This window comes from Humulus lupulus, chromosome 5 (genome assembly GCF_963169125.1).
Source record: "Humulus lupulus chromosome 5, drHumLupu1.1, whole genome shotgun sequence".
NCBI classification, from domain to species: domain Eukaryota; kingdom Viridiplantae; phylum Streptophyta; class Magnoliopsida; order Rosales; family Cannabaceae; genus Humulus; species Humulus lupulus.
This window is the reverse complement of record NC_084797.1, coordinates 83,370,267-83,382,513: the sequence shown is the minus strand read 5'-3', so window position 1 is coordinate 83,382,513 and position 12,247 is coordinate 83,370,267. Positions and strand designations below refer to the sequence as shown.

The following is a 12,247-nucleotide window of genomic DNA, read 5'->3' as shown; positions in this document are numbered from 1 at the left end:
GAATACATCATGTACTCGAGCCAACGCAGGTGGGAGAGCTAATCGGTAGGCTACCATGCCAATTTTCTCCACTCACTCAAAAGGTCATATATACCTTGGACTTACTTTTCCTTTCTTACCAAAGCACAGAGATCCCTTCAACGGAGACACCTTCAGGAGCACCTTATCTCTAGCTTCAAATTCCAACAGTCTTCAGCATCGGTCCGCATATTTGCATTGTCGATCTATGGAGGTCAGCAGCCTCTCCTGAATCTTCTTGATATCTTTGGTAACTTTGTCCACTTCCTCTGTACCCAAGAATTTTCTTTCACCGGCTTCGTGCCAATGAATCGGAGACCAACACTTTTGCCCATACAGAGCTTCATACGACACCATCTTAATAGAGTCGTGTTAGCTATTGTTGTTAGAAAATTCTATCATTGGAAGTTTTCCAGTCCACTAGCCTTGGAAGTCGAGTGCACACACTCTCACTCTAGCCGTCTGTTTGGAGATGGAAAACATTGCCAAACTTAAGTTGAGTCCCCAAACCCTCTTGCATCCTTTTCCAAAATGTTGAGGTTAAACGACTGTTTCGTTCTGAAATGATAGACTCAGGTACTCCATGTAGTCATAGAATCTCTGCTATGTATAATTCTGCTAACTTATCTACAGAATAAGTTATCTTAATGGGTAAGAAATGTGCCGACTTGGTCAATCTATCAAAAATAACCCATATCATATCTTGACCATTAGGGGTATTTGGTAGTCCAATAAAAAAATCTGTTATGATCACCTCCCACTTCCATTATGAAATTTCTAATCGTTGCAACAACTCGGCTGGTCGCTGGTTCTCCACCTTGTTTTGTTGGCAAGTGAGGCAATGAGCCACATATTCTGCTACATCCTTTTTCATCTTCAGCCACCAAAAATATTTCCTTAAATCCTGGTACATTTTTGTGGCACCGGGGTGCATTTCATAAGGGGCATTGTGTGGCTCATAACAGATTTGCTTCTTAATCTATGCATCATCGGGAACACAAATTCTACCTTTAAATCCTAACACCCCATCTTCCACTGTGTAGAATCCCGATTGCATATCCTTCCTCACCTCATGTTTTATGTGCTCATACCAAGGTTCCGAAAGCTGTCCTCCTTGTATGGATTCCATAATTGTGGCTTGCACTGAAAGATTATCTAATTTGCCAGCAACTACCTCGAGATCCAATGTAGAGATGTCACCTTGTAGTTCCAAGGGGATTTCCCCCTCTAACATCACGTATGCCATCGGCTACTGACTCAGGGCATCTGCCACCTTATTGGCCTTTCCAGGATGGTATAGAATGTCACAATCATAATCGTTAAACAATTCTAACAATCGACATTGCCTCATGTTCAATTCCTTCTGGCTAAAGAACTACTTGAGGCTCTTGTGATCTGTGTAAATGTCACAATGTATCCCATAGAGATAATGCCTCCAAATTTTAAATTCAAACACTACTGCAGCCAACTCTAAGTCATGTGTTGGGTAGTTCTTTTTGTAATTCTTTAGTTGTCGTGACGCATAAGTTATCACCTTGGTCCTTGTCTTGAGGTATTGTTGTAGATCGCGTATCCCTTTGTTCCACTGAGGATAGTCAACACTGCGGCAGTGGTCAACCTCATCTTTAGTTTTTTGAAATTCCTCTCACACTATTCGGTCCATGCAAACTTAGGATTTTTACGGGTAAGAGCGGTCATTGGCATAGCTATTTTCTTGAACCCTTCCACAAATCGCCTATAATACCTTGCTAATCCGAGAAAACTTCTCACTTCCTGAGTACTTTTTGGAGGTTTCCACTGACTTACTACCTCTATCTTGGTAGGATCCACGTATATTTCTTCTCCTGACAACACATGGCCCAAGAAACTCACCTTTTCCAGCCAAAATTCACAATTTGAAAATTTGGCATAAAGTTTTTGTTCCTTCAAACGCTGAAGAACCATCTCCAAATGCACCACATGTTCCTCTGGGTTCCTCGAGTATATCAAAATATCATCAATAAACATGATGATGAATTTATCCAGAAACTCGCTAAACACTTGGTTCATCAGGTCCATCAATGCAGTGGGTGCATTGGAGAGTCGGAATGACATCACTACGAACTCGTAGTGCCCATACCGCATCCAAAATGATGTCTTAGGTATGTCTGACTCCTTAACTCTGAGCTGATGGTAACCTAATAAGAGATCTATCTTGGAGAATATTGATGCTCCCTGGAGTTGATCAAATAAATCATCGATCCTTGGAAGCGGGTACCAGTTCTTAATTGTCAACTTATTCAACCTCTGATAGTCTATACACATTCTCATGGAGCTGTCTTTCTTCTTTACCAACAATACCAAGACTCTCTACGGAGAATGACTCGGTCTTATGAAATTTTTATCCAACAGCTCCTGCAGTTGAGCCTGCAGCTCCTTCAATTTTGTTGGCGCCATCCGATACAGAGCTTTCAAAATGGGCGACGTCCTCGGAATAATTTTTATTTCGAACACCACTACTTTCTCTAGCGGTAGCTTGAGAAGTTCATTGGGAAACACTTCAGGATACTTGAATATGATGGGTACTTCAGCTGGTTGTAACGTGCCCTCTTTATCCTTATCAACTACATGTTCCAGATATCAAATGCAACCATCCCCTAACATCTTCCTCACCTTCATGGCGGAGATCATCGCGAATTTCTTTTCCCTGGCTGCGCCTTGGAACGTAAACGACTCTTCTCCTGCCGGTTTGAAAACCACTCTCCTCTTCTTATAGTTCATTATAATGCCATACTTAGATAACCATTCCATCCCTAATATTACATCATATTCATGTAGGTCTAAAATAAACGGTTCTACTGTCAATTCTCGTCCCTCTACCCAAACTGGTACGACTGTTACCCATGATCGCACCAACATATCTTCGCCTGAAGGCAACGACACCCCATAGATACTAGGCATTGGTTCAGGCATTCTATTCAATTTTTCAACAAAAAAGGCAGCTACAAAAGATTGTGATGCACCAGTGTCCATTAATGCATATGCTGATGTTTGGGCAACAGAGATCTCACCTGACACCATCTCAGATGGTCTAGCTTTTGTTGGTTGTTGCCGCCCTTCAAGTTTGGACTTGGGAAATTCTTACACAGGTGCTCTAGTTTTCCGCAGGCATAGCATGCCCCCGCCTTACACTCACTAGAATTTGAAGGCCACACTCATCACGCCTGGGTTATTCATTGGAACCCCCGGCCCGACTGTCAGACGGTCCCCCTTTTCTCTCGTTATTCCCATTGCTACTCAGTCGTGAGCCTCCTGGGGCTCCAAAATTCCCTTTATTGCGGTTGGTCTTGGGGAAAAACATTCCCTTGGATCCATTTCAGTTAGCTTGAGTTTGACCCGAATTGCCAAAGGTAAAATTTCTTTCTTCAAACTTCTGGGATTCCTTCCTTTCCAGTTCAGACCATGACTCTTGGCAAAGAGCTCGCTCCACTACTTCTGCATATGTTTCTGGGATTGTCTTCCAGGTGTCCACAACTTTTTTTTATCTCTCCTCAAAGTCCTCTCATAAATCTCCATACTTTAGTTGATTCAATACTAACCAGATCCGGTGAGATTCTGCATAAGAGATTAAACTTAATGGTATATTCCTGGATGCTCAAATTTTCTTGCTTCAGAGTCAAAAACTCTACCACCTTATGGTCAATCACGGTATGGCTGTAATACTTAGAGTTGAACAAGACTAGGAATTCTAGCCATTCCATTTCGACCACATTATGACCCTTCGTTGCAGTATCCAACTAGATGCGGACATCTTTTCTCAACATATAAATTTTACAAACCACCTTTTCATGCTCAGTAATTTCGATGAAATTGACGATCTTTTCTAGTATGTTGATCCACTCTTCCGCAACCACTGGGTCAGCAGTACCTTCAAAGGTGGGTGGGTTTTGGCGACCAAACCTATAACTCCCTGGATAACCAAGACCGTTACACTGTGTGTTTAAAATAGTGCAAGACTTGCTAATAAAGTCATTTGAATAAAAATGTGATCCTAAAGTCATAAAAAAGTTAGGGTTAAAAAATTTCGGTCATAAACAAATAATTTTCAATAAAATAAATGTTTAGAACACGGGATCCCAAAAACAGGGTTTAAAGGAAAAATTAACAAAATTACAAAAGGCAAATACAATCCAAAAACCAGTCTAATGGAAAAATACAAATTTTAGATTTTCTGTCTCTGTACAAATCCCTCGCCCGTGGCAGACGAGCAGCTGACAATGTACACCCCGCCCCCAGATATAGTTGATCCATCTTACCATTGTGTTTACCGGCACCACGTAGCACCCGTGAGCCAAGGCGCAACAAGAAAACCATAATGACATAGCATAATCAATTATGATAATCAAATAATGCACAAGGCAGTTAACTAGATATTTAGCAAGCCATAGTAGATACATAATCAGTGATGGCAGTCAATGAATCACCAAGCATTCCTCCAGATATTCAACAAGCTATAAGCATCATATTAACAATAGTAAACATGTTTATATTCAAAAGTTTATCATAATCATCATACAATACTCAGGGTCGACGCCCTTAGGTTGCACCCTTTGTTTAACCCACTGACTCCGGCTCGCTTAGGACGAGTCTAGTGTTTATCTAGCTGACCCCAGCTCTCAGTCAACGACCCATGTCCTGTGCACAAATTATCAACCTCGACTCTCTTAGTCCGTTTATTTCATGCTCACATGGCATATTATAATCATACAGCATTTGTATTCAAATATAGGGAATCTCAGTCCCAACACAACCACGCCAGGGTGCAGTTTTTCTTACCAATAGTTTCGATCGAAGATAATGGAATGATCTTGAGCACGATCCTCAACCCCAAGCCTTGGCAATAAACCTATTAACAAAGGCCAACAGGTATCCATGAATTTCCTATCCAAATAAACACTTAGAAGACAACAACTAGCCTTCGGGACCTCAATTTCTACTAAATCGAGTAGTAGAAATTGTCCCGAGTGCCTAGGTTTGAACCCCCAAGCCTTACCAATTCTAGAAACAATTCCAAGGCTAAAATCCCTTGGCGGGTCGTGACTTGCCCCCAAGTTAGAGACCAAGATCCAAGCAAAAAGGAGGAGGCGGGCCGCGACTTGGCCTATTGGGTTGCGACGCGCCCCCACGTGAGAGACCACGCCCAGGTCAAAATGGCCACACAGGCCGCGGCGCCCTATGCTGGGTCGCGACGTGGCCCCCTTCCAACCTAGAAGATCTGGGTTTTTCACATGCATCTCCCAGCCAAGAACACCAAGAGTAACCTAGAATTTTTCCCCAACAAATCTCCTCCATTCAACACCAAACCAGCTACGAATTCAAGAATAAATCTCATATTGCTATTCACCAAAACCTTAGCAACAATATCAAAATCATTACCCCAATTCATCAGCTATATTACACAACTTAAGTTCTACCCCAACAATAAAATTCTTTAATAGATGCATAGACTAAATCTTACCTCAATTTAAAGCTCAATTCTCCAATATCCTAGCTGAATCCCCTGGGTTGTTGCTTCAATTCTACAAGGCTTTCCCCTCAAAGTTTCTCTACATGTTTCCTCAGCATGGATCAACTTAAAACCAGCTTAAATTCTCAGTTGAACACTTCCAATTCCTTCAAAGAATCTACCTCAAAGCTTGGGTTTCAGCCCTTTCTTTCCTTCCTTAGCTTCAGAGGAAAATTTGAGAAAGAGAGAGAGACAGTGAAGAAATCGAGAGAGAGAGAATGAGCAAGAGGTTCTACTTCCTTCTGTTTTGTTCCAATTGATTTAAGTATATCCTTTTTATGAAATGACTATTTTTTACTCCCATATAATACATAATCCTTTTGCTCCCAACTCCCGCTAATTCCTTGACTGTTCCTAATATTTACCAATTAAATCTCGTCATCTAATTAATTACTAACTGTTTTTTCAATATCTAATAATTCCCAAAAATAACCCCAGGCTCCCCCGAGCTGGGTATTAATCCCCGCTGTGACTATTTTGCCAATCTGCTCACTAGGACTATCTCTAGTCATATGCTGCAAATATATCCACATAATAATGCGGTCTCAACAATCTAGCACAAATAATCACATTTATGCCCTCAATGGGCAAAAATTACAAATATGCCATTAACAGCTAAACAGAGCCCACATGCATATTTAATACTCAAAAACATACATTTCACATATCCATATAATCATGCATTTAACCATTTAATCACAGATAAAAAAAATTATGCCCTCAAGGCACGCTAATCAAGGCCTTTAAGCTTTATTGGTGATTTTTGGTCGTTACAAAACCGTTTAGAGATGGGTTTCTGTTGGACCACCCTCGGTGTCTCTACCTATGGTTCAACCCATGTCCCACTAGCCAATGGATCCTGGTTTGCTACTTTAGCCACAACTACTTCTGTTTCATTTGGGTTGCCAGCCAGGGTTGTTGGGAGGCGTTGAATTAATGTTTGAAACATCTCTGTTTAGCAGGCATCAAAGTCCACCTACCTCTTATGGTCCTACTGAGATTCCATGTCCCTACAGAGCTCCTATATCTGAGCAGCAAGGTCAAGTCCTTGATTCACCCCCTAACCTCGACGTTGGCCCCTTACTCGGCCTCGACCTGTGCCTCGGTCTCTACCTCGACCTTAGCCTCAGCCTACTTGAACTTGCGGGTTCATGGCCAATTTCTCTACTGGATCTTGGGCATTATCAGCTTGAAGGCTTTCCCTAGCTTTGTTATTAGTAGCCATAAAAAGTTCCTACATAAATATAGACAACAACGAGCGATTACTAAAAGTAACAAGCTAGTAGTAGCATAAGCATGCTACTCTTTACACAAGTGAACAACAACCAATTTTAGAACTCAACCATTATATAAAAGATTGGATTTAACATATTAAACCATAACATAACAGTCAACGCAAAGTCTGAAAGGGTTTACAAAAGTAAATAGGAAGGGAATCTAATCCCAGTCAGGGCTCATGGTTTCTAGCATAGGATCCTTAATCAGCAGTGATACAAAACATAAATTTGAAAACCTCAGTGTTTTTCATAAAATATAATAAAACAGACGATCACTATCCTAATCAACACGCATGTTCCCATCATAATCCTCATTTGAACTCTCAGGTACTTCCCAAACAATGCCATTCCCAGCCGCCTCGTGTTTTGACCCTCAGTTGGATCCTCATTGGGATCTTCTTCAGGATCTTCTTTAAGATCTTCTTCTTTTCGTTCAGCTTCTACCTCCATGACCTCTCTAGGGTTCTGATCTGCCACAACCCTATCCTCATGCTGGGCTCCTGCAGGTACTGGAAAAATCCCGCATAACCAGTTGTGCCCATCGATCACCCTCTGCCGCATTATGAATTCGTTGCGCTATCAGACACTCACGGTACTCCACATACCATGTCAATATGTCATCAAAAGGGCCAAATGCAACCTCAATGGATGCCCAAAACTCTGGCCAAGAGATAGTGGCCGGTCTTAGATGCCTTATCTGAAACCATCGAAAAGCCTCGTCTCACAGAAAAAAGCTAGCCAATCTCACCATGAATCTTGGAGGAATCTCCATATCCTTGAAGATGATTGCCAATGAATGAGTCCAAGACTAGAAGTCATACGAGTTGTCGGCTTCCCCAGTGAATACGCAGGGACAGGCACTATGGAATCTTTGATAGAATCAAAGATTTTTCCCTAAGGTATATACTATAGGTGGTCCTCTTGGATGAGGTTATCTACATCGGGTTGCTCAGCCATGTAACCAACAATTTATAGAATTCAAGCAGGTTTTCACAGAGAAATCACATGAACGAAACTTAATACATTACTTACATTGAGTGTCGGTCTATCCTTGTGAATGTACATATGGGTTTGTCTCCAGAATAGGTTTAGCCTGGTGCTCTGATACCAACTATGACCTCCCATAAAATCTCTTAACATAATTTGCGAAAAAACATAACCATTTTCTAAAAATAACGTAATCGAAAATCCATATAAAAGAAAAACTTTTCAAAACATGTAAGAGTTCAGAAGTATGCACATACTTAAAAGAAAATTACGGTGTCATAATTTTAAAACATTTAACAAGACCAAAATAATTCCCAAAAGGTCGGTCCACATGTACATCCTCAAAGATAAACTCAATTGCTCAGTGATCCACTTTGCCTTTGAGCTTACCTACAACACGAAACAACTAGGTAAGCAAAACGCTTAGTAAGAAAACCTTAATAAACGTAACCACATATATAAAGAAAGACCTTAAACTAACTATAACTAGGCAGATAACCAACCAAGAATAGGATTTTGATAAAATCAAACCATAACATACAATTTATTAACCTGTGAATGTCCTAGCAAACTTATGATCATGCCTCATAACCAAAATTCATATCCTAAAGGTACACCTGCCCGCAAAAAATCCCCGAGCATACATACATGCTTACTTATTCATTCATATCTTAACATGCATACTTAGCCATTCATATCTTAACGTACATACATGTTGGGAAAACTTATACAGGATCTTTATTTATTTTCAGGTAGATCTAATATTAAACAAGTTAATACGAGACAACCTAGAACATGTTTCTAAAATTGAATTCAAAGAGAAATAATGATAAGAATACTTACATTATACTCAGCGGAATGAATGAGTCCTTCCTTTAGTTTCTTTAACCCTTGTATCTTTTATGTCGCAGGGTATTACTAAGAAACTGAACCGTTCTTCAATTTTCTTCACAACCTTCCAAAGTATCCTTTGAATAAGAGAAAAGAACAATAAGGCTTAGAAAAGCACTTATCTAGTGGAGAGAATCTAAAACCTATAAGAAACTTGTGATTCAACTTATGTTTTCAACTCTCACTAAGCACTCCTTTTATAGACTCAATTAGGCCATTTAATTTAATTAAAAAATCAATAAAATAGTAGATAGTATCAGCCCTAGGTAGAAATTATCATGGGCTTTAGGCCCGTGAAATTCCCCATTTAATTATAAGCTTGTTAGACTTAAAATAAAGGATTGTATTATTTTCTACTGATTTAATTAATTAAATAATTATTCAAATCCTTTATCAAATTAATTATTTATAATTTGAACCTTGATTTAAACTTAGTTTTTTAATTTAGAAATAAATTTATCTTAATTAATAAATCTTTCCTAATTTCTCTTTTCTTCTCTAAATTACATAACTCTGTGAAAATATCCAAAATTGACATGGTCAACTTTAATAATTGTAATTGATAATTAAATCAATTAATTGAGACTGTCTAGAAGATTTTATCCAAGGTACAGTGGGGACCATGGGTGTGACAGTCAGAATCCCGAGATCCGTAAGGGGAAAAACCGGGTAAGCTGTGCAATCCCACACCGCCTGGGGAAGGTCAAGTGTAATGATTCTAAGACTGTGTAGGTATGGGACTACACAGTTGAAGTGGGCTTAAATGGATTGATGGGTACAACCTATATCAGGAAGGTGCATCTTCTTTTCGGTAGCCCATCACTTGAGAACTCTATGGTTAAGCGTGCTTGGCCTGGAGTAATCTAGGGATGGGTGGCCTCCTGGGAAGTTTTCCCAGGAAGTGTGCGAGTGAGGACAAAGAACGCTGGAAAGACTTGTCTTGGTTTGTAGGGCCAGTCGTCATTCCAGAAAGTAGCCATAGTGATGTGGGGCTTCACAATGGGCCTATGAAATCAAACTCCAATAAGTTATCATAAATCTAACAAATAAATTTACTAACTAGGTGTGCGTAGAATCCTCTCTTCTCTCATGCGATGAAGAAGATGAAGGTAACTCGAAAGCCTGCATCTAGATCTCAGAATGAGGAGGCCCCTTCATCCACGATCGTGACTGAATCTCAAACGAAGGATCAAGTGCGGAGTATGCCTTCAGAGGTAGATTTGCTAATGCAATTGTCTGAAGGAAAGGATCTGATGAAGAACCCATTATCGAAGAAGAATTTGAGCCCTGTATGTGGTGGTGGTCAGATTAGCCTAGGGGAAGAAGTGCTATAAACGAATTTGGCTGAGGATTTTGAGAAGGACGATTTTCAAGCTTCAACTCAATCTCATTGGGCGAAACTTAAGGATAAACATCTGATTAGTGTGGCGGCCAAGCTTCATTATGAGGAGCCGATATTGAAAAATGGGAAGAGAGTTGCTCAAATTGATATGACAGAGGTTGCAGAACAGGCTGAAAATTGGAGTTCTTCCGTGATATGTATGGTGATGGGAGCCAATCCCCCATTTGCTATTTTTGAAGGCTTTGTGAAATGTATCTGGGGACACCTTGGCATTGAATGAGTTGTGAGGATGAATTGGGACTCACCATTGTCAAATTCAATGATGAGGCTACTCAAGATTTTGTTCTGGAAACTGGCATTGTGCAGTTTGACAAGAAACCAGTTATTGTGCGACCTTGGACTCAAGATCTCGACACAATAAGGTTAGTCCGTTTTGTACCTCTTTGGATCAGATTGCCTAATCTAGGTCTTCAATATTGGGGCCAAAAATGCCTCAGTTCCTTGGTTAGTACTATAGGGAAACCCATTATGGTGGATAAGTTTACTAATGAAAGATTTATGATTAAATATGCTAGAATTTATGTTGAGATGGAGATAACAGATGGCCCTCTGTTTGTCATTTATTTTGTGAATAAGAGAGGCGAAGTTCAAGAACAGTTTGTTGAGTATGAATGGCTCCCCATCAAATGCAAAAATTGCAAAGGATTTGGCCATAATATGGTTGAATGCAAGAAAAATGGCCCTAAGAGTTGGGTAAAAAAGAGTGTGACTGAAAAGGAACCTGCTGGAACCAATGTTGTTCCTGAGATTGCACCTACTGATACAATTTCAGGAGATTTAACTGGCGATCCTGTGGATATTAAGGAAGTGGAAGAGAAACATGATGAGGCAGGGATAGATGTTCGGAGGGTAGCTAAGGAAAAGGGAAATTCACAGGATCATCCCTTAACACCTGATCAGGACAACAAAGAGAATTGGGAAATTCCTAAGAGAGTTGGGAACTCAAAAGGGAGAGGGAAGTTAGTGAGGACTGATATAGACAAAAAACAGAATGCTTTCAAGGTTCTTCAGGAACAGGGGAAAGGAGAAAAAATTTGGAACTTAAATGACTCAAAGCTTGATGGACTGCTCCAATATACTTAGTTGGAATGTAAGGGGTATGAATAAGAGGGAAAAGCAATCTCCTATTCTGAGTCTCTTAAAGATGAATAAAGTGGGAATTGGAGCTTTATTAGAGAATAAAATGAAGAAGGATAAAGTTGATGATATGATGGCTAAATTGCTCCTTGGCTGGGATTACTACAGTAGTAATGTCACAGAAGGTAGAATTTTAGTTCTTTGGCAGAAGTTGTTTATAAAAGTTCAGGTCGTGCTGGAACAAAAACAATTTGTTCACTATTTAGTTAAACTTATAGGAATGAAGACGGATATTTTGGTCACTTTTGTATATCGTCTTAACACTATGGATGAGAGATTGGAGATGTGAAGGGGTCTTTCTTTTATTCATGTTATAAACAAGCCTTGGTTGATTGTGGGAGATTTCAATGCTGTGTTTAATTTTGATGACAGAGCGGGAGGGAGGACAATAAGTGCTGATGAGATTCTTAACTCTAATGCTTGGCTTGCCCATACTCAGTTGGCTTCCCTCAAGAGTATTGGTTCTAATTCACCTGGTCCAATAAGCAGGATGGAGGGGATAAGGTTTACTCGAAAATTGATCATGTGTTTATTGTCTTATCAAAACTCTCAAACTTGGTAATCTGAGCATAAAGCCATTTCAGTTTTTTAATTTCTGGATTGCTCACAGAGGGTTTAAAGAGGTAGATACAGATAGCTGGAATAAACCTATGGCAGTTAGGGGTTTACTGGGTGTGACTAAAAAGATGCTTCGGCTAAAACATATTTTGAAAACTTTTAATAGGGAGGAAATTGGAGATGTTGAGCAGGGATATCATCAAGAAAAAGATGACTATCAACTGGCACTCGCTAGAGCTCAAGCTTCACCAACAGATATTGCTACTCAGGAGGCTGAAAAAATGGCAGTAGTTCGATATCAAGATCACCTGCTAGGTACAGAAGTTTTCTGATTCAACGCAGCAAAGTTACTTGGCTGCAGAAGGGTCATGATAATAATCCATACTTTCATGCGTGCATTAAAAAAAGAAGGGAGGAGAACTATATTGTTTC

General features: G+C 39.9%; 1 protein-coding gene across 1 annotated transcript; it reads left to right on the top strand.

The window, feature by feature from the left end:
• Positions 1 to 10,336: 10,336 nt before the first annotated feature.
• On the top strand, positions 10,337 to 11,203 carry LOC133779263 (uncharacterized). The gene has a single exon (XM_062219246.1). The coding sequence runs from the start codon at positions 10,337 to 10,339 to the stop codon at positions 11,201 to 11,203; it is 867 nt and encodes a 288-aa protein (XP_062075230.1).
• Positions 11,204 to 12,247: the final 1,044 nt, after the last annotated feature.